The sequence below is a fragment of the Oncorhynchus masou genome, chromosome 3 (genome assembly GCF_036934945.1).
Source record: "Oncorhynchus masou masou isolate Uvic2021 chromosome 3, UVic_Omas_1.1, whole genome shotgun sequence".
In the NCBI taxonomy this organism is placed as follows: domain Eukaryota; kingdom Metazoa; phylum Chordata; class Actinopteri; order Salmoniformes; family Salmonidae; genus Oncorhynchus; species Oncorhynchus masou.
This window is the reverse complement of record NC_088214.1, coordinates 7600479-7623842: the sequence shown is the minus strand read 5'-3', so window position 1 is coordinate 7623842 and position 23364 is coordinate 7600479. Positions and strand designations below refer to the sequence as shown.

The 23364-nt window shown below is 45.1% G+C and overlaps 1 protein-coding gene across 1 annotated transcript; it reads right to left on the bottom strand.

The window, feature by feature from the left end:
* Positions 1-1242: 1242 nt before the first annotated feature.
* Positions 1243-17342, bottom strand: LOC135518390 (lipoprotein lipase-like). Its single transcript, XM_064943560.1, has 10 exons — positions 17142-17342; positions 16300-16475; positions 12468-12647; positions 12029-12140; positions 9695-9928; positions 5412-5654; positions 4341-4461; positions 3919-4092; positions 2562-2689; positions 1243-1268 (listed from the first exon to the last, which is right to left on the bottom strand). The coding sequence occupies exons 1-10, from the start codon at positions 17230-17232 to the stop codon at positions 1243-1245; spliced, it is 1485 nt and encodes a 494-aa protein (XP_064799632.1). The 5' UTR covers positions 17233-17342.
* Between the last annotated feature and the right edge of the window lie 6022 nt (positions 17343-23364).

Here is a 23364-nt window from a genome sequence, read left to right as displayed (position 1 = left end):
GGATTCTGCAAAACAGACACAAACAATAGGGGTGGCAAAGGAAGAATGTCATTGGTTGGGCTGTGACTGGGCGTGTCATATCCCTTTTCCTGGTCTGTGGATTCTGCAAAACAGACACAAACACATAGGGGTGGCAAAGGAAGAATGTCATTGGTTGGGCTGTGACTGGGCGTGTCATATCCCTTTTCCTGGTCTGTGGATTCTGCAAAACAGACACATAGGGGTGGCAAAGGAAGAATGTCATTGGTTGGGCTGTGACTGGGTAGATATCCCTTTTCCTGGTCTGTGGATTCTGCAAAACAGACACAAACACAGTAGGGTGGGGAAGAATGTCATTGGTTGGGCTGTGACTGGGCGTGTATATCCCTTTTCCTGGTCTGTGGATTCTGCAAAACAGACACATAGGGGTGGCAAAGGAAGAATGTCATTGGTTGGGCTGTGACTGGGCGTGTCATATCTAAATACTGGTCTGTGGATTCTGCAAAACAGACACAAACACATAGGGGTGGCAAAGGAAGAATGTCATTGGTTGGGCTGTAATTCATATCACGTGTCATATCTTTCCTGGTCTGTGGATTCTGCAAAACAGACACAAACACATAGGGGTGGCAAAGGAAGAATGTCATTGGTTGGGCTGTGACTGGAATGTTAAATCCCTTTTCCTGGTCTGTGGATTCTGCAAAACAGACACATACACATAGGGGTGGCAAAGGAAGAATGTCATTGGTTGGGCTGTGACTGGGCGTGTGTTATCTCTTTTCCTGGTCTGTGGATTCTGCAAAAGACACACAAACACATATCTTTGGCAAAGGAAGAATGTCATTGGTTGGGCTGTGACTGGGCGTGTCATATCCCTTTTCCTGGTCTGTGGATTCTGCAAAACAGACACAAACACATAGGGGTGGCAAAGGAAGAATGTCATTGGTTGGGCTGTGACTAGGCGTGTCATATCCCTTTTCCTGGTCTGTGGATTCTGCAAAACAGACACAAACACATAGGGGTGGCAAAGGAAGAATGTCATTGGTTGGGCTGTGACTGGGCGTGTCATATCCCTTTTCCTGGTCTGTGGATTCTGCAAAACAGACACAAACACATAGGGGTGGCAAAGGAAGAATGTCATTGGTTGGGCTGTGACTGGGCGTGTCATATCCCTTTTCCTGGTCTGTGGATTCTGCAAAACAGACACAAACACATAGGGGTGGCAAAGGAAGAATGTCATTGGTTGGGCTGTGACTGGGCGTGTCATATCTTTTCCTGGTCTGTGGATTCTGCAAAACAGACACAAACACATAGGGGTGGCAAAGGAAGAATGTCATTGGTTGGGCTGTGACTGGGCGTGTCATATCCCTTTTCCTGGTCTGTGGATTCTGCAAAACAGACACAAACACATAGGGGTGGCAAAGGAAGAATGTCATTGGTTGGGCTGTGACTGGGCGTGTCATATCCCTTTTCCTGGTCTGTGGATTCTGCAAAACAGACACAAACACATAGGGGTGGCAAAGGAAGAATGTCATTGGTTGGGCTGTGACTGGGCGTGTCATATCCCTTTTCCTGGTCTGTGGATTCTGCAAAACAGACACAAACACATAGGGGTGGCAAAGGAAGAATGTCATTGGTTGGGCTGTGACTGGGCGTGTCATATCCCTTTTCCTGGTCTGTGGATTCTGCAAAACAGACACAAACACAAAGGGGTGGCAAAGGAAGAATGTCATTGGTTGGGCTGTGACTGGGCATGTCATATCCCTTTTCCTGGTCTGTGGATTCTGCAAAACAGACACAAACACATAGGGGTGGCAAAGGAAGAATGTCATTGGTTGGGCTGTGACTGGGCGTGTCATATCCCTTTTCCTGGTCTGTGGATTCTGCAAAACAGACACAAACACATAGGGGTGGCAAAGGAAGAATGTCATTGGTTGGGCTGTGACTGGGCGTGTCATATCCCTTTTCCTGGTCTGTGGATTCTGCAAAACAGACACAAACACATAGGGGTGGCAAAGGAAGAATGTCATTGGTTGGGCTGTGACTGGGCGTGTCATATCCCTTTTCCTGGTCTGTGGATTCTGCAAAACAGACACAAACACATAGGGGTGGCAAAGGAAGAATGTCATTGGTTGGGCTGTGACTGGGCGTGTCATATCCCTTTTCCTGGTCTGTGGATTCTGCAAAACAGACACAAACACATAGGGGTGGCAAAGGAAGAATGTCATTGGTTGGGCTGTGACTGGGCGTGTCATATCCCTTTTCCTGGTCTGTGGATTCTGCAAAACAGACACAAACACATAGGGGTGGCAAAGGAAGAATGTCATTGGTTGGGCTGTGACTGGGCATGTCATATCCCTTTTCCTGGTCCCGTTAGTCACATGGCCAGGAAGAACTCTCTAACTATACTGAAACCAACCAATGGAAATAAGATACTTCTTTATGTTATCCTATAATATTTTATGTTATATTTGATTATTTTTTTTATGAGTGAATTGTCGTTGCACTGGTTTGTGGCTGTATATATTTTTTTCTTGTGTAATAAATTAAATCAACCGAGTCAGTGTCACCGAGTCTTTCACCTCTCATGCTTTTCCTGGTCTGTGGATTCCTGCTGTTCTGATCCTCTTTAGACTTGGTGAAGGTCACAGGGTCACCTCCTTGGACCAGGTGAGCAAACTTCCCATCACTTTCCGCTCTGAAAATCACCCTGCAGGAGAAGAAAGTCACAATCACCATCACACACACATACACTTAAAATCACTCCATTCAGCTCAACTCTGGAGAATCAGCGTGGATTGTTGACTAGAGTAGAGTTCAGTATAGCAGAGTACAGTAGAGTAGGGTAGAGTAGAGTAGGGTAGGGTAGGGTAGAATAGAGTAGAGTAGAGTGGGGTAGAGTAGGGTGGATTAGGGTAGAGTAGGGTAGGGTAGGGTAGAGTAGAGTATGGTAGATTAGAATAGAGTAGAGTAGGGTAGAATAGCGTATGTTAGGTTATAATAGAATAGAGTAGGGTAGGGGAGAGTAGGGGAGGGTAGAGTAGGGTAGAATAGAGTAGGGTACAGTAGAGTAGGGTAGAATAGAGTAGAGTAGGATAGAATGGAGTAGAGTAGAATACAGTAGGTTAGGGTTAGAATAGAATAGAGTAGGGTAGGGGAGAGTAGGGGAGAGTAGAGTAGGATAGAGTAGAGTAGGGTAGAATAGAGTAGGGTAGAATAGAATAGAGTAGAGTAGAGTCGAATAGAGTAGGGTAGAGTAGAGTAGGGTAGGGTAGAGTAGGGTAGAGTAGAATAGAGTAGAGTAGGGTAGGGTAGAGTGGGGTAGAGTAGAGTAGAGTAGGGTAGAGTAGAGTAGGATAGAATAGAGTAGGGTACAGTAGAGTAGAGTAGGGTTGAATAGAGTAGAGTAGGATAAAATAGAGTAGGGTAGAGTAGAGTAGGGTAGGGTAGAGTAGGGTAGAGTAGAGTAGAGTAGGGTTGAATAGAGTAGAGTAGGATAAAATAGAGTAGGGTAGGATAGAGTAGGTTAGGTTAGAATAGAATAGAGTAGAGTAGGGGAGAGTAGAGTAGGATAGAATAGAGTAGGGTAGAATAGAGTAGAGTAGGGTAGGGTAGATTAGAGTAGAGTAGGGTAGAATAGAGTAGAGTAGAGTACAGTACAGTACAGTACAGTAGAGTCGAGTAGAGTAGAGTAGAGTATAGTATAGCAGAGTAGAATACAGTACAGTACAGTAGAGCAGAGTAGAACAGAGTCGAGTCAAGTAAACTTTTCAGCCCACTCTACTGTACTGTGTTGTACTGTACTCTACTGTACTCTACTCTACTGTACTCTACTGTACTCTATTAGAGTTAAGTCAATCAAGTAGTTCCCTAAGGTAAATTCATATGCAAGAGATACATATGGTAGACTGCAGTAGATAGATAAAAGTAGATGCTGACTTGGACTGGGTCTCTCCCGTTTTGACTCTAATCCTGCGGACCATGAACTCGTTTGAGTTGAAGAAAGAGAAGTAGGAGTCACTGTCCCACTGCAGAGTGACTCTCAGCAGCTCTCCCAGGTCTACGTCAGTGGTCAGTAGAAAGGACACGGTGGTGTTGGTGGTCACGTTGGACCTGTGTTGGGGGGGGTTAGCATAGTTAGGTAAACGCACATGAAATAAAACAACCAGAACTTTTAAAACGGGGTGCTGGGCCAGAAATTATTATTTGTTTTGCTCTATCTACCATTTCAATAGACAATGTAAAGTAACAATGAAATAACCTAATGTAAATCGACTGTAAATTAAACAGAAAATTAACAAAAAAAATACAGAACCAAGTACTAAATTGCAAGAAGTTGAATGTGTAGCAGAGCTGCTTACAGAAGGAGTTGGACGTCCTCCTTCTCTCCGTGGGTTCCATAAAGAGACACTATGAAGGGCTGCTCGTTCAGACTCAGGTTCTGCTGCTTGAAGACATGGAACTTCATCTGGTAGTGGAAGACTGAGGGTGGAGAACAGGACAGATTGTTTACGCAGCATAAACAAGAAGAATAAGAAGGAGAGGAAGGAGAAGAAGAAGAAGAAGAAGAAGAAGAAGAAGAAGGAGAAGAAGAAGAAGAAGAAGAAGAGAAGAAGAAGAAGAAGAAGAAGAAGAAGAAGAAGAGAAGAAGAAGGAGAAGAAGAAGAAGAAGAGAAGAAGAAGAAGAAGAAGAGGAGAAGAAGAAGAAGAAGGAGAAGAAGAAGAAGAAGAAGAAGGAGAAGAAGAAGAAGGAGAAGAAGAAGAAGAAGAAGAAGGAGAAGAAGAAGAAGAAGGAGAAGAAGAAGAAGAAGAAGAAGAAGAAGAAGAAGAAGAAGAAGAAGAAGAAGAAAGAAGGAGAAGAAGAAGAAGAAGAAGAAGAAGAAGAAGAAGAAGGAGAAGAAGGAGAAGAAGAAGAAGAAGGAGAAGAAGAAGAAGGAGAAGAAGAAGAAGGAGAAGAAGATGAAGAAGAAGAAGGAGAAGAAGAAGGAGAAGAAGAAGAAGAAGAAGAAGAAGAAGAAGGAGAAGAAGAAGAAGAAGAAGAAGAAGAAGAAGAAGAAGGAGAAGAAGAAGAAGGAGAAGAAGAAGAAGAAGGAGAAGAAGAAGAAGAAGAAGAAGAAGGAGAAGAAGAAGAAGGAGAAGAAGAAGGAGAAGAAGATGAAGAAGGAGAAGAAGAAGAAGAAGAAGAAGAAGAAGAAGAAGGAGAAGAAGGAGAAGAAGAAGGAGAAGAAGGAGAAGAAGAAGGAGAAGAAGAAGAAGAAGAAGAAGAAGAAGAAGAAGAAGAAGGAGGAGAAGAAGAAGGAGGAGAAGAAGGAGGAGGAGAACCTAGATACTACAATATGGAACTTTGACGAGCCTTCTCAGTTTGATCTGCATTGTTTAGGAACACACGAGCCAGCTATCGATCAGATGTTTAACAGATAACACCAACCCACCTTTGAAGGGCATACTGGCGCCGGTCTTCAGGTACATCTTGGCGCTCCTGGTGGTGCGTATCTTGTTGACCCCGAAGCCCATGTTGTTGCAGCGGTTCTTACGGCAACTGAGACACAGGCCCCTGTCGAAAGCGTCTTTGGAGTTGCAGCGGTAGGCCATGCTTTGCTGCTGCTTGTTCACCAGCGAGTCGATGAACAGGTGCACAGAGCGCTCATGGGCGCACTTCACGATCTGATCCATGTCTGGTTCAATAAAATAAATAAATAAATGCAGGGTATGACACAGGAGAGGATTAGTTATGAGCGATGTGTGTCGGACATTATGTTCACCTTCAGAACACCAATGCAGAGCGAGTGTCCTCTTACTACTAATCGCCACACTGTACTGTTGTGTTGAACTCCAAACTAAAGAACATCAGCGCTGTTTTGAACATTCTGTTCTGTTCCAGCATTAGTATGTTTTATCAACACGTAAAGTCTTGATGATGAGTTGGATAGAATCGGAAATGGCAATGTGCAACAGGCATGTCTGAAGGTCAATGAAAAACAGATTTGGAAACAATGATGTTCTCTTGTGTGTGTTTTTTTTGTCCTTCACTTGTGTAATGACAAACAAAAATCACTACAGTGTGAATCCAGGGTTGTTTGAGGACGAGGCTAAGTCTGGTAAGTCTACTTTGATACCAGCTAGAGAAATCCAATAATTATATATGAAATTATATGACTGTAGATATAGTTCTATTAGACTACAGTGTGAGGGTTTGTGGGAGTTGGAGTTGAGCCTTGGTCTACTTACTGTAGATGCCTAGTTCTATAGAGCCCCACAGTGGAGGTGTCATAATACCCATAACACCTAGCGGTCAAACAGGGAAATGTTGTTTTTCCTCCGTTTATTTTTCCCATAGGGAATTTTAGAAATACTTCAAATAAGGGCTGTGTTTCATGTAGGCCGTACCTGGCGTGACGTTTTGAGAACCATATACATCTCTCTCAGACAAGGTGACTTTTATCAATATATTCAGCTCTATTTACTCTCAGATTCGAAATGGCTAATTATCATCAAAGAAGACATCATGCCAGACTACAAATCCCTGCCAGTTCCTGCAAATCATCTCGAGCTGACACCTTCATCTCTAGCTGACACCTTCATCTCTAGCTGACACCTTCATCTCGAGCTGATACCTTCATCTCGAGCTGACACCTTCATCTCTAGCTGACACCTTCATCTCTAGCTGACACCTTCATCTCTAGCTGACACCTTCATCTATAGCTGACACCTTCATCTCGAGCTGACACCTTCATCTCTAACTGACACCTTCATCTCGAGCTGACATCTTCATCTCGAGCTGACACCTTCATCTCTAGCTGACACCTTCATCTCTAGCTGACACCTTCATCTCTAGCTGACACCTTCATCTCGAGCTGACACCTTCATCTCTAACTGACACCTTCATCTCGAGCTGACATCTTTTGCTAACAGGTATTGTGTCAATGTAAAACTTGCCAAGACAATTCACAGAATTGTAAATGTAAAGAAATGCAGCCAATTTATTCATTACAAAATTTAGTTAATCCGCAGGTTCTTACCTTTGCCTCGATTCGGTAGTCTCATCCTGGTCATCATGGCATTTGTAGTTCTTTATGATAGCCACATTAGCAGCTAATTAGCATTTCATTTTGGAGGTAAATACATGCAAATGATAAAAGTCACCTTGTCCTAAAGACTTACACGGTTATCAAAATGTCACGCCCTATGGGAAGAATCCCCTATGGGAAGAATCCCCTGTGGGAAGAATCCCATATGGGAAGAATCCCCTATGGGAAGAATCCCCTATGGGAAGAATCCCCTGTGGGAAGAATCCTCTATGGGAAGAATCCCCTGTGGGAAGAATCCCCTGTGGGAAGAATCCCCTATGGGAAGAATCCCCTGTGGGAAGAATCCCCTATGGGAAGAATCCCCTATGGGAAGAATCCCCTATGGGAAGAATCCCCTGTGGGAAGAATCCCCTGTGGGAAGAATCCCCTGTGGGAAGAATCCCCACGGAAGAATCCCTATGGGAAGAATCCCATGGGAAGAATCCCTATGGGAAGAATCCCCTATGGGAAGAATCCCTGTGGGAAGAATCCCCCTTGGAAGAATCCCTGTGGGAAGAATCCCCTATGGGAAGAATCCCTATGGGAAGAATCCCCTGTGGGAAGAATCCCGTGGGAAGAATCCCCTATGGGAAGAATCCCTATGGAATCCCCCTATGGGAAGAATCCCTATGGGAAGAATCCTCTATGGGAAGAATCCCCTGTGGGAAGAATCCCCTGTGGGAAGAATCCCTGTGGGAAGAATCCTCATGGGAAGAATCCCTGTGGGAAGAATCCCTGTGGGAAGAATCCCCTGTTCCCCTATGGGAAGAATCCCCCTGTGGAAGAATCCTCTATGGGAAGAATCCCCTATGGGAAGAATCCATGGGAAGAATCCCTATGGGAAGAATCCTCTATGGGAAGAATCCCCTGTGGGAAGAATCCTCTATGGGAAGAATCCCCTATGGGAAGAATCCTCTATGGGAAGAATCCCCTATGGGAAGAATCCTCTATGGGAAGAATCCCCTATGGGAAGAATCCTCTATGGGAAGAATCCCCTATGGGAAGAATCCCCTATGGGAAGAATCCTCTATGGGAAGAATCCTCTATGGGAAGAATCCTCTATGGGAAGAATCCCCTATGGGAAGAATCCTCTATGGGAAGAATCCTCTATGGGAAGAATCCCCTATGGGAAGAATCCATGGGAAGAATGAATCCCCTATGGAAGAATCCCTATGGGAAGAATCCTCTATGGGGAATCCCATGGGAAGAATCCTCTATGGGAAGAATCCTATGGGAAGAATCCCCTATGGGAAGAATCCTATGGGAAGAATCCCAGGGAAGAATCCTCTTCCAGAACCCTGTGGGAAGAATCCCTGTGGGAAGAATCCTCTATGGGAAGAATCCTCTATGGGAAGAATCCCCTATGGGAAGAATCCCCTGTGGGAAGAATCCCCTGTGGGAAGAATCCTCTATGGGAAGAATCCCCTATGGGAAGAATCCCCTATGGGAAGAATCCTCTATGGGAAGAATCCCCTGTGGGAAGAATCCCCTGTGGGAAGAATCCCCTGTGGGAAGAATCCTCTATGGGAAGAATCCCCTGTGGGAAGAATCCTCTATGGGAAGAATCCCCTGTGGGAAGAATCCTCTATGGGAAGAATCCCCTGTGGGAAGAATCCCCTGTGGGAGGAATCCTCTATGGGAAGAATCCCCTGTGGGAAGAATCCTCTATGGGAAGAATTCCCTGTGGGAAGAATCCTCTATGGGAAGAATCCCCTGTGGGAAGAATCCCCTGTGGGAAGAATCCCCTGTGGGAAGAATCCTCTATGGGAAGAATCCCCTGTGGGAAGAATCCTCTATGGGAAGAATCCCCTGTGGGAAGAATCCTCTATGGGAAGAATCCCCTGTGGGAAGAATCCCCTGTGGGAAGAATCCTCTATGGGAAGAATCCTCTATGGGAAGAATCCCCTATGGGAAGAATCCTCTATGGGAAGAATCCCCTATGGGAAGAATCCCCTATGGGAAGAATCCCCTGTGGGAAGAATCCCCTATGGGAAGAATCCCCTATGGGAAGAATCCCCTATGGGAAGAATCCCCTGTGGGAAGAATCCCCTTTGGGAAAAATCCCCTATGGGAAAAATGAATGGTGAAGAAATGATGGAAACCATTTCCTTGTTTGACCGCTATTTGCTGCCCTACATGGAATCACTGGTCACTTTAATAATGGAACACTGGTCACTTTAATAATGGAACACTGGTCATTTTAATCATGTTAACATACTGCTTTACTCATTTCATATACATGTATATACTGTATTCTATTCTACTGTATTTTAGTCAATGCCTCTCCAACATTGCTCTTCCTAATATTGATATATTTCTTAATTCCAGTCTTTTACTTTTAAATTTGTGTGTATTGTTGTGAATTGTTAGATAGTACTACACTGTTGGACCTAGGAACATTAGCATTTCGCTACACCCGCAATAACATCTGATAAATATGTGTATGAGGCCCCCCAAAAAATTGTTGATTTGATTTGATATTTCATGGGTATTATGACTCATACTGTGGTACTCTATTGAACTACAGTGTGAGGGTTTGTGGGAGTTGGAGTGAAGCCTGTGTCTTCTCACTGTGGATGCCGAGATCTATTAAACTACAGTGTGGGATTGTGGGAGTTGGAGTTGGAGTGAAGCCTGGGTCTACTCACTGTGAAGACCAAAGCTTCTCATCATGTCTACGGTGTGCCGGAAGGAGCAGCCTGGCTGCTCGGTTCCTCCGTTGGGGTAGATGTCCACGTGGCCCACGGGTCTCTGGATACCGATACTGAGATCTGGAGACCCCCTGGTGTTGGTGTGGAGGACGTCCACAAATGTTGCATCGTCAGGAGACAGGCGGTTTAGGTGCTCAGCGTATTCAAAGCGAGGCCCAGCCGGATCCATGCCTGACAGAGAGAGCAGGACAGGGAGAGGGACATTAGAAGACTGGTATGTTACAGTAACTTCCAGTGGTAGAACTACTATATTCTGCTCTGTTGTTAATAGTTAGTTGCTACCGCATATATTCAGAACACTGTCAGCCTGCTGTTATGGTGTCAGCCTGCTGTTATGGTGTCAGCCATTGCTGTTGTGGTGTCAGCATGCTGTTATGGTGTCAGCCTGCTGTTATGGTGCCAGCCTGCTGTTATGGTGCCAGCCTGCTGTTATAGTGTCAGCCTGCTGTTATGGTGCCAGCCTGCTGTTATGGTGTCAGCCTGCTGTTATGGTGCCAGCCTGCTGTTATGGTGCCAGCCTGCTGTTATGGTGCCAGCCTGCTGTTATGGTGCCAGCCTGCTGTTATGGTGTCAGCCTGCTGTTATGGTGCCAGCCTGCTGTTATGGTGCCAGCCTGCTGTTATGGTGCCAGTCTGGTTATGGTGCAGCCTGCTGTTATGGTGCCAGCCTGCTGTTATGGTGCCAGCCTGCTGTTATGGTGCAGCCTGCAGCCTGTTATGGTGCCAGCCTGCTGTTATGGTGTCAGCCTGCTGTTGTGGTGCCAGCCTGCTGTTATGGTGCCAGCCTGCTGTTATGGTGCCAGCCTGCTGTTATGGTGTCAGTCTGCTGTTATGGTGCCAGCCTGCTGTTATGGTGCCAGCCTGCTGTTATGGTGTCAGCATGCTGTTATGGTGCCAGCCTTCTGTTATGGTGCCAGCCTGCTGTTATGGTGTCAGCCTGCTGTTATGGTGCCAGCCTGCTGTTATGGTGTCAGCCTGCTGTTATGGTGTCAGCCTGCTGTTATGGTGTCAGCCTGCTGTTGTGGTGTCAGCCTGCTGTTGTGGTGTCAGCCTGCTATATAGTGCCAGCCTGTTGTTGTGGTGCCAGCCTGCTGTTATGCCAGCCTTCTGTTATGGTGTCAGCCTGCTGTTGTGGTGCCAGCCTGCTGTTATAAATAGGTGTCAGCCTGCTGTTATGGTGTTAGCCTGCTGTTATGGTGTCAGCCTGCTGTTATGGTGTCCAGCCTTATAAATAGTCATTTCAGCCTGCTGTTAGGGGTTATAAATAGTCATTTCAAGTATTAAACACATGGTTATAAATAGTTTCAAAGTTATATAGCAGTCTTTTGGGGTTATAAATAGTCATTTCAAGGGGTTATAAATAGTCATTTTGAGTGTTAGAAATAGTCATTTTGAGTGTTAGAAATAGTCATTTTGAGTGTTAGAAATAGTCATTTTGAGTGTTAGAAATAGTCATTTTGAGTGTTATAAATAGTCATTTTGAGTGTTAGAAATAGTCATTTTGTGTGTTTACTTAAGCAGTGATTGGCTGACCAAAGTGGGGTGACTGCAAATTGATAGGCAACAAAACATTATAACTGCTATAGGGAAGGAACGTAAATACCAAAAAATAATTCAGGGCAAACTTGTATATCTTAGGTTTAGAACAGAGCCTAATGACACAGTAGTAATTAGGTTGATTGACAGATGGACAGACACCGTGCGAGGGCTGGGTCCTATCCACCAGTGATATTACTCTGTTATCTGGCTGTGGTCTGGTCCTATCCACCAGTGATATTACTCTGTTATCTGGCTGTGGTCTGGTCCTATCCACCAGTGATATTACTCTGTTATCTGGCTGTGGTCTGGTCCTATCCACCAGTGATATTACTCTGTTATCTGGCTGTGGTCTGGTCCTATCCACCAGTGATATTACTCTGTTATCTGGCTGTGGTCTGGTCTGTGATATTACCTGTTATCTGGCATCCACCAGTGATATTACTCTGTTATCTGGCTGTGGTCTGGTCCTATCCACCAGTGATATTACTCTGTTATCTGGCTGTGGTCTGGTCCTATCCACCAGTGATATTACTCTGTTATCTGGCTGTGGTCTGGTCCTATCCACCAGTGATATTACTCTGTTATCTGGCTGTGGTCTGGTTCTACCCACCAGTGGGTCCCTGAGTTGCAGAGTTGAGGTGGATTGAGAGATGGTTATATGTCTCTATTGGTTCTACAGAAACCTCCTCCCACAGGCATCATACGAGGGATGAGAGCATCTAGTCCTACCCACCAGTGATCCTGTTGACCTTGTTGTTGGTCAGGTTTCCAGCTACGCCAGCCACGTGTGCTCCCAGGCTGTAGCCCAGCAGGTGGAGGTTCTTCAGGTCATACTTCAGATCCACCTGAGGGGAGGTATCATTTACTTTTTACAGATGATTGGTGTATTTCAGATCCACATAAATAACTGCACATTTCAAGTAAGAGAACACATGGATTATGGTTCTGGAATTATCAGTGTGATAGAACAGTCTACTATCACATCAAACTGCGTCGATCGCCATTGCTAATTCTCTCTCTCTCGCTGATCCTATTGAATTAATAGGGATTCTATACAGATTTCTAAGATTAAGAGGTACTGTTATGGGAAGAAATTACGTCTAATTACGTCTAAATTCAATACATTATCCTTACAGTAGCGTACCAAAACGGCATCATGATCAAACCCTCACCTCCAGCCAGTTGATGAGCCTGGCCACATCCTCTCCAACCAGCTTGGTGTTGGCAGCAGAGTTGGGGTAGTGGTGCTGGGCCCGATCCAGCCAGTCCACCACTATAACGTTGGCATTGGGCACACGCTCAAACAGGGCCGCTACCAGCTCGTGGATCCAGCTCGCAAACAGACCTGCCACCTGGAACACAAGGCAGGAAGATACAAGTGTATTAGGGATGACTTACAGAGTCGTTAGTGAAACCCTCAAAGCCACACTATTCCCTATGTACTAGACTTCTAACCAGACCCTATGTAGGGCAGTACTAACCAGACCCTATGTAGGGCAGTACTAACCAGACCCTATGTAGGGCAGTACAAACCAGACCCTATGTAGGGTACTACTAACCAGACCCTATGTAGGGCAGTATAACCAGACCCTATGTAGAGCAGTACTAACCAGACCCTATGTAGAGCAGTACTAACCAGACCCTATGTAGGGTAGTACTAACCAGACCCTATGTAGGGTACTACTAATCAGACCCTATGTAGGGCAGTACTAACCAGACCCTATGTAGGGTACTACTAACCAGACCCTATGTAGGGCAGTACTAACCAGACCCTATGTAGAGCAGTACTAACCAGACCCTATGTAGGGCAGTACTAACCAGACCCTATGTAGGGTACTACTAACCAGACCTTATGTAGGGCAGTACTAACCAGACCCTATGTAGGGCAGTACTAACCAGTCCCTATGTAGGGCAGTACTAACCAGACCCTATGTAGGGCAGTACTAACCAGACCCTATGTAGGGCAGTACTAACCAGACCCTATGTAGGGCAGTACTAACCAGACCCTATGTAGGGTATTACTAACCAGACCCTATGTAGGGCACTAAATAGGGTACACTATGTGGCAGCACTACATTAGGGCTACTGTTTAAGTAGACCTGGACGTGGTGATGTCATTACTGTGGTAGAGACCCATGTTGCTGTAGGACATCTGTGTTGTCTGTTGGTGGTATGTTGATGTGCATCATGTAACAGCATATAAAAGCATATAACAGCATATAACAGCATGTAGCAGCATGTACAGCATAACAGCATGTAACAGCATGTAACAGCATGTATGTAGCATGGCATGTAACAGTAGCAGCATAGCACATGTAACAGCATGTAGCAGCATGTAGCAGCATGTAACAGCATGTAGCAGCATGGTAACAGCATGTAACAGCATGTAGCAGCATAACAGCATGTAACAGCATGTAGCAGCATGTAACAGCATGGCAGCATGTAGCAGCATAACAGCATGTAGACCATGTAACAGCATATAACAGCATGTAACAGCATGTAACAGCATGTAACAGCATATAACAGAATGTAACAGGTAGCAGCATGTAGCAGATGCAGCATGTAACAACAGCATGTAACAGCATGTAGCAGCATGTAACAGCATGTAACAGCATGTAACAGCATGTAACAGCATGTAACAGCATGTAACAGCATGTAACAGCATGTAACAGCATGTAGTGTAACAGCATGTAACAGCAGATGTAGCAGCATGTAACAGCATGTAGCAGCATGTAACAGCATGTAGCAGCATGTAGCAGCATGTAACAGCATGTAACAGCATGTAACAGCATGTAGCAGCATGTAGCAGCATGTAGCAGCATGTAACAGCATGTAACAGCATGTAACAGCATGTACATGTTTAACAGCAGTAGCATGTAACAGCATGTAACAGCATGCAGCATGTAACAGCATGTAACAGCACAGCATGTAGCAGCATGTAACAGCATGTAACAGCATGTAACAGCATGTAACATGTAGCATCATGCAGCATGTAGCAGCATGTAGCATCTGTAACAGCATGCAACAGCATGTAGCATCATGTAACAGCATGTAGCAGCATGTAACAGCATGTAACAGCATGTAACAACATGTAACAGCATGTAGCATCATGTAACAGCATGTAGCAGCATGTAACAGCATGTAACAGCATGTAACAGCATGTAGCAGCATGTAACAGCATGTAGCAGCATGTAACAGCATGTAACAGCATGTAGCAGCATGTAACAGCATGTAGCAGCATGTAACAGCATGTAACAGCATGTAACAGCATGTAACAGCATGTAACAGCATGTAGCATCATGTAACAGCATGTAGCATCATGCATGTAGCAGCATGTAACAACATGTAACAGCATGTAGCAGCATGTAACAGCATGTAGCAGCATGTAACAGCATGTAACAGCATGTAGCAGCATGTAACAGCATGTAACAGCATGTAACAGCATGTAACAGCATGTAGCAGCATGTAGCAGCATGTAACAGCATGTAACAGCATGTAACAGCATGTAACAGCATGTAACAGCATGTAACAGCGTGTAACAGCATGTAACAGCATGTAGCAGCATGTAACAGCATGTAACAGCATGTAGCAGCATGTAACAGCATGTAACAGCATGTAACAGCATGTAGCAGCATGTAGCAGCATGTAGCAGCATGTAACAGCATGTAGCAGCATGTAACAGCATGTAACAGCATGTAACAGCGTGTAACAGCGTGTAACAGCGTGTAACAGCATGTAACAGCATGTACCAGCATGTAACAGCATGTAACAGCATGTAACAGCATGTAACAGCGTGTAACAGCATGTAACAGCATGTAACAGCATGTAACAGCGTGTAACAGCATTTAGCAGGTAGCAGTGGTAGCAGTAAGAGAGACTTTACTATTGTGGCTTCACAAACAGATCTTAGACCAGGATACACTCCTGTTATCCAGCTGATCTGGGACCAGTCTACACTCCTGTTATCCAGCTGATCTGGGACCAGTCTACATTGGTGTTGGTGACCTGAGACCAGGCTACATTCCCGTTATCCAGCTGATCTGGGACCAGTCTACACTCCTGTTATCCAGCTGATCTGGGACCAGGCTACATTCCTTTTATCCAGGTGACCTGAGACCAGGCTACATTCCCGTTATTCAGGTGATCTGAGACCAGGCTACATTCTGTTATCCAGCTGATCTGGGACCAGGCTACATTCCCATTATTCAGGTGATCTGAGACCAGGCTAGATTCCCGTTATTCAGGTGACCTGAGACCAGGCTCCCTTTTATTCAGGTGATCTGGGACCAGTCTACACTCCTGTTATCCAGCTGATCTGGGACCAGTCTACATTCCCGTTATCCAGGTGATCTGAGACCAGGCTACATTCCCGTTATCCAGGTGATCTGAGACCAGTCTACATTCCCGTTATCCAGGTGATCTGAGACCAGGCTACATTCCCGTTATCCAGGTGATCTGAGACCAGGCTACATTCCCGTTATTCCAGGTGATCTGACCAGGCTACATTCCCGAGGTGATCTGAGACCAGGCTACATTCCTTTTATTCAGGTGATCTGAGACCAGGCTACATTCCTTTATTCAGGTGATCTGAGACCAGGCTACATTCCTTTTATCCAGGTGATCTGAGACCAGGCTACATTCCTGTTATTCAGGTGACCTGAGACCAGGCTACATTCCCGTTATTCAGGTGATCTGAGACCAGGCTACATTCCCGTTATCCAGGTGATCTGAGACCAGGCTACATTCCTTTTATTCAGGTGATCTGAGACCAGGCTACATTCCCGTTATTCAGGTGATCTGAGACCAGGCTACATTCCCGATTCAGGTGATCTGAGACCAGGCTACATTCCTGTTATTCAGGTGATCTGAGACCAGGCTAGATTCCCGTTATTCAGGTGATCTGAGACCAGGCTGTTATCCAGGTGATCTGAGACCAGGCTACATTCCTGTTATCCAGGTGATCTGAGACCAGGCTACATTCCTGTTATCCAGGTCGCTACTTACCGACCAGCCATGTATGATGGCGAACGTGGGTAAGTTGATGTTGAAGCCACACCGTGTGACTGTATTCTTATCGCCTGGCACCAGGTAACACAGATCCTCCTCTGGCTCCTCGACTGAACGCACTGAGAACTTGGTCTCTATATCAGTGTAGTCCAGTATCCAGTTTGTACCGTTGCCTGGAGGGACAGAGGGAGAGATTGAAGACATGATCCCCACTTTGTATCAAGTGTTTCAAAAACATTTAGTATGTGGCAATTAATGACCTATTATGCTGACAGATACAGGAACATTATAGGCACAGATGTTTATAGACACCGGTGTTCGAAAGCACTGAGGCATAATGCATATTCTCATGAGTTGAAAAGCACAAAACGGCCCTTAGGGGCTGTAGAGGTTGAACCAGAGAGCGTAGTCATTCCTCTCTCAGATTGCAAAATTATAAAATCATCCCAAACCTCATAATTTACAATATTTTGTTTAAAGTTTAAAAACATAATATGCTACATATTTAAATATTAATACGCATTCATAAAAATATGGTTATAATGTACAGGGTTCATGTACGTATGAATGTGTCATGATTTCGTGAAATCTCTTCTAGCCCATGTGTTCAGGTGATCTGGGATCAGGGTACACTCCTCTTATCCTAATAAAACACCAACAGGTTAGTTCCGAATAATGAACTGTCTGGCTGTCAGAACTCAAAACAGGTTAATGGAAACTGCCTTCATGGAAACTGCTTTCATGGAAACTGCCTAAATGTATTAGATTTTTTACATAACGTTTGTATTCAGAATAATGCATTAATTAATTTGAGAGAGTAAAAGAATCGTCCAACTTACTGAGAACAGGAGTTTCAGTGTTGAAGAGAGACTCACATGATGACTTGATACAAATCCCAATTATGATCAACCAGGAGATTTCTTTTCCCATAGTACAGTTGATTCAATATAATTAAAGAACTTTCCAAATTAAAAAGTAAATTGTTTGTCATGTATTTTACTGCTTGTAAAAGTCTATTTTTGTAAAGTTGTCCAACTACGCAAAATGATATTCACTTGAACTTGAAGGTTTCAAATGGTTTATTTATACTGTCCCCGTAGACGCATGCAAATCCAACCCTATTTCTATTGGTCTAAAACATGGGCAAGGCGTGGACAACCTTCCCAAATGGGGACAATGTCAACAAATCACGTCTGCTTCAGGACTACTGTTCTGTCCCGAGTACTTACCTGGTATTGTACACTAACTGTGTATAAAAATACACACACACACACACACACACACACACACACACACACACACACACACACACACACACACACACACACACACACACACACACACACACACTATATACAAAAGTATGGGAACACTCCTTCAAATTAGCAGATTCAGCTATTTCAGGCACACCCATTGCTGATAGGTGTATAAAATAGAGCTCACAGCCATGCAATCTCCATAGACAAACATTGTCAGTAGAATGGCCTTACTGAAGAGCTCAGTGGCTTTCAATGTGGCACCATCACAGGATAACACCTTTACAAGTTAATTTGTCAAATTTCTGCTCTTCTAGAGCTGCACTGGTCAACTGTAAGTGCTGTTATTGCGAAGTGGAAACGTTTAGGAGAAACACCTGCTCAGCCGCAAAGTGGTAGGCCACACAAGTCCACAGAACGAGACGGACGAATCTGGGTTTGGTGGATGCCAGGAGAACGCCACCTGCCCCAATGCATAATACCAACTGTAAAGTTTGGTGGAGGGGGAATAATGGTCTGGGGCTGTTTTTCATGGTTCGGGCTAGTCCCCTTAGTTCCAGGGAAGGGAAATCGTAACGCTACAGCATACAGTGACATTCTAGACGATTCTGTGCTTCCAACTTTGTGGCAACAGTTTGGGGAAAGCCCTTTCCTGTTTCAGCATGCCTCCGTGCACAAAGCGAGGTCCATACAGAAATGGTTTGTCGAGATCGGTGTGGAAGAACTTGACTGGCCTACACAGAGCCCTGACCTCAACCCCGTCGAACACCTTTGGGATGAATTGGAACGCCGACTGCGAGCTAAGCCTAATCGCCCAACATCAGTGCACAACCTCACTAATGCTCTTGTGGCTGAATGCCCACAGCAATGTTCCAACGTCTAGTGGAAAGCCTTCCCAGAAGAGTAGAGGCTGTTATAGCAGCAATGTTCCAACATCTAGTGGAAAGCCTTCCCAGAAGAGTGGAGGCTATTATAGCAGCAATGTTCCAACATCTAGTGGAAAGCCTTCCCAGAAGAGTGGAGGCTGTTATAGCAGCAATGTTCCAACATCTAGTGGAAAACCTTCTCAGAAGAGTGGAGGCTGTTATAGCAGCAATGTTCCAACATCTAGTGGAAAGCCTTCCCAGAAGAGTGGAGGCTGTTATAGCAGCAATGTTCCAACATCTAGTGGAAAGCCTTCCCAGAAGAGTGGAGGCTGTTATAGCAGCAATGTTCCAACATCTAGTGGAAAACCTTCCCAGAAGAGTGGAGGCTGTTATAGCAGCAATGTTCCAACATCTATTGGAAAACCTTCCCAGAAGAGTGGAGGCTGTTATAGCAGCAATGTTCCAACATCTAGTGGAAAGCCTTCCCAGAGGAGTGGAGGCTGTTATAGCAGCAAAGGGAGGAGCAACTCCATATTAATGCCCATGATTTCAGAATGAGATGTTGGACTAGCAGGTGTCCGTATACTTTTGATCACGTCGTGTACATCACCTTTAGTTTATTATATAGACCACTTACTGTTGTTGTAAATATTAGTAATGGCTAATATTGTATTCATTGTAGAATTACTCACTTTAGCAGACAGCAACATATATTATTGTAATAATATGTCAAAAATAACATATAATCATAATTAATATAATTAATCATTCAATTTTAGCCTATCCACCCTTTTCTAGTTCAACCCCCACGCCCCCTACTCAGACAGTCTGCTAAACTTCCCTTTTTCTTCAGACTCAATCTGCTAAACTTCCCTTTTTCAGTTCAACCCCCACTCAGACAATCTGCTAAACTTCCCTTTTTCAGCCCCCATTCTCCCCCTACTCAGACAATCTGCTAAGTTCAACTTCCCTTTTTCTAGTTCAACCCCCATGCCCCCTACTCAAGTCTGCAATAAACTGCCCCTATTTAGTTCAACCCCCATGCCCCCTAAGACAATTCCCTTTTTCAACCCCCATGCCCCCTACTCAGACAATCTGCAAACTGCCCCTATTTAGTTCAACCCCCATGCCCCCTACTCAGACAATCTGCTAAACTGCCCCTATTTAGTTCAACCCCCATGCCCCCTACTCAGACAATCTGCTAAACTGCCCCTATTTAGTTCAACCCCCATCCCCCTCTCAGACAATCTGCTAAACTTCCCTTTTGCCCCCTACTCAGACAATCTCAAACTTCCCTTTTTCAGTTCAACCCCATCTCAGACAATCTGCTAAACTTCCCAGTTTTTACTAGTTCAACCCCCAGTTCAACCCCCATGCCCCCTACTCAGACAATCTGCTAAACTTCCCTTTTTAGTTCAACCCCAGCCCCCTTCAGACAATCTGCCTTCCCCTATTTCAGTTCAACCCCCATACCCCTCAGACAATCTGCTAAACTTCCCCTTTTTCAGTTCAACCCCCATGCCCCCTACTCAGACAATCTGCTAAACTTCCCTTTTTCAGTTCAACCCCCATGCCCCCTACTCAGACAATCTGCTAAACTTCCCTTTTTCAACCCAGTTCAAACCCCCATGCCCCCTACTCAGACAATCTGCTAAACTGCCCCTATTTAGTTCAACCCCCATTCAACCCCCACGCCCCCTACTCAGACAATCTGCTAAACTGCCCCTATTTAGTTCAACCCCCATGCCCCCTACTCAGACAATCTGCTAAACTGCCCCTATTTAGTTCAACCCCCACGCCCCCATTTCAGACAATCTGATAGGCTGCCAATGCCTTTTCTCTTGTCAAGAACACACCATCCACAGTTAGCGTGCTTCTGCTGTCATTGACGTTTGACATATTTATTTTTCCATTTAGCCTACCACATGTTGTACGGTTTGTCACTGATGTTGCTCGTGTACCATGTCTCAATAACTGTACTACATCGTTAATCACAGGCACCAATGAAACATCGAATATGCCTGTTTCACTAAGGCAGGCATAGGACTGTAATAAATTATTACATCATTTGCCAATATCAATTAATATAATCCCAAGGGCTGTAAAAAAAATGTTTAAAAAAAGCTTAGCAGTAGCAAACATCTGTCTAAAAATAACAATTTTGAAATATGTTGAAATATTGTTTCATCATTCCTGACATTTTCTCCATTCTCATATGCAACCATCGCACTTGCAAGACTCATGAAACACCAGACAGAAATGTGTGCTCACTTGGCGTCTCACAATAATATCCTCATGCTATAGAAATCTGATTGCATAGAACAGAGAAGATTAGAATAACTTTATTTCTCTCGGAGGGAACTTCCGTCGGTGACAATTGGGATATATATGTATATATATATATACGTCTTCAGTCGATCCTTATTGGATTTGACAGGATGTGAAGACTCAGTAATGAAAGTAAAGGGGAGTTTTTATTTTTTTTATTTAAAGCTCTTAGATCAGGAAGTATTCAATCAGATTTGTCCAATTACCTCCAACGTGACCCGGTAGAACATTCCTTGAAATCAAATCAAAAGGGGGCTTCAGGTGGGAAATCACTTATAGTATTATCTATGAAACTCGTTCATCTTTGGTGTTTTCCATTGTTCTTACGAGAGGAGTTACAGTGTAACATCGGAATCAGACAGCTACAGTATCTCAGAAATGGTACATGTTTTTTCACCATGTTGTTAAAGACTTCACCTTAGAACAGTCTCGTAGACAGGTAGGTGTTTTTTCACCATGCTGTTAAAGACCTCACCTTAGAACAGTCTCGTAGACAGGTAGGTGTTTTTTCACCATGCTGTTAAAGACCTCACCTTAGAACAGTCTCGTAGACAGGTAGGTGTTTTTTCACCATGTTGTTAAAGACCTCACCTTAGAACAGTCTCGTAGACAGGTAGGTGTTTTTTCACCATGCTGTTAAAGACCTCACCTTAGAACAGTCTCGTAGACAGGTAGGTGTTTTTTGCACATTCATGTGACATAACGTAGCAACATTTTATCCTATACTTTAAGCATTGTCCAGAAATGAGAATTAGACCCAAAATGAAAGCAATTGCCTGAGGACGGTGCCTGAGGACGGTGCCTGAGGACGGTGCCTGAGGACGGTGCCTGAGGACGGTGCCTGAAGACGGTGCCTGAGGACGGTGCCTGAGGACGGTGCCTGAGGACGGTGCCTGAGGACGGTGCCTGAAGACGGTGCCTGAGGACGGTGCCTGAGGACGGTGCCTGAGGACGGTGCCTGAGGACGGTGCCTGAGGACGGTGCCTGAGGACGGTGCCTGAGGACGGTGCCTGAGGACGGCGCCTGAAGACGGTGCCTGAGATAGGGCCCTTTTTTTGACACCGCCTGGTATACAGGTCTTGGATGGCACTGGCCTGTACGCACCACCCTCGGTAGCTCCTTGCGGTCGGATGTCAAGCAGTTGCCATACCAGGCGGTGATGCAGTCAGTCAAGATGCTCTCAATGGTGCAGCTGTATACATTTTTGAGGATCTGAGGGCCCATGCCCTCAGCCTCCTAAGGGAGAATAGGTGTTGTCATGCTCTCTTCATGACTGTGTTGGTGTGTGTGGACCATGATACTTCCTTAGTGATATGGAAACTGATGAACTTGAAGCTGTCGACCTGCACCACTACAGCCCCATTGATGTGGATGGGTGCATGCTGAGCCCTTCGTTTCCCCCTTTGTCTTGATCACGCCGAGGTAGAGGTTGTTGCACAGCCAGGTCTCTGACCTCCTCCCTGTAGGCTGTCTCATCATCGTCGGTGATCAGGCCTACCACCATCGTTTCGTCAGCAAACTTAATGATGGTGTTGGAGTCCTGCGCGGCCACGCAGTTGTGGGTGAACAGGGAGTACAGGATGGGGACTAAGCACGGAGCGATGGTCATTTAGTCAGGTTATCTTGGAGTTCTTGGGCACAGGGACTATGGTGGTTTGCTTGAAACATGTAGGTATTACAGACTGCTAGCCTCGAAGCGCTAATAGAAGGTATTTAGCTCGTCTGGTAGGTTTGCCTCACTGGACAGCTCACTCCTGGGTTTCCCCATGTAATTTGTTAAACACTATATTTACAAAAGTATGTGGACACCCCTTCAAATGAGTGGATTCAGCTATTTTATCCATACCCGTTGCTGACAGGTGTATAAAATCGAGCACCCCGCCATACAATCTCCATAGACAAACATTGGTAGTAGAATAGCCTTACTGAAGAGCTCAGTGACTTCCAATGTGGCAATGTCATAGGATGCCACCTTTCTAACAAGTCAGTACCTGAATGGAAGCAAGATCCCGCAGTAATGTTCCAACATCTAGTGGAAAGTCTTTCCAGAAGAGTGGAGGCTGTTATAGCAGCAATGTTCCAACATCTAGTGGAAAGTCTTTCCAGAAGAGTGGAGGCTGTTATAGCAGCAATGTTCCAACATCTAGTGGAAAGTCTTTCCAGAAGAGTGGAGGCTGTTATAGAAGCAGTGCTTTGTATGCGTCTCTATGTGCCAGAATAACAACCTATCCCTCAACGTAACCAAGACTAAGGAGATGATTGTGGACTACAGGAAAAGGAAACTAAAAAGATTTGGCATGGGTCCTGAGATCCTCAAAAGGTTCTACAGCTGCAATATCGAGAGTATCCTGTCCGGTTGCATCACTGCCTGGTATGGCAACTGCTCGGCCTCCGACCGCAAGGCACTTCAGAGGGTAGTGAGTACAGCCCAGTACATCACCGGGGCAAAGCTGCCTGCCATCCAGGACCTCTACACCAGGCGGTGTCAGAGGAAGGCCCTAAAAATTGTCAAACACCCCAGTCATAGACTGTTCTCTCTACTACCACATGGCAAGCGGTACAGGAGTGCCAAATCTAGGACATAAAGGCTTCTCAACAGTTTTTACCCCCAA

What these genes read in the sequence shown, in the direction of transcription:
- LOC135518390 (XM_064943560.1), bottom strand. Translation starts at nt 17,232, where the DNA reads ATGGGAAAAGAAATCTCCTGGTTGATCATAATTGGGATTTGTATCAAG. An exon ending in CACTGAAACTCCTGTTCTCA is followed by an intron (nt 16,476 to 17,141) that starts GTAAGTTGGACG and finishes CTGTCCCTCCAG; the next exon opens with GCAACGGTACAAACTGGATA. An exon ending in ACGGGAGAGACCCAGTCCAA is followed by an intron (nt 2,690 to 3,918) that starts GTCAGCATCTAC and finishes CTTCTCCTGCAG; the next exon opens with GGTGATTTTCAGAGCGGAAA.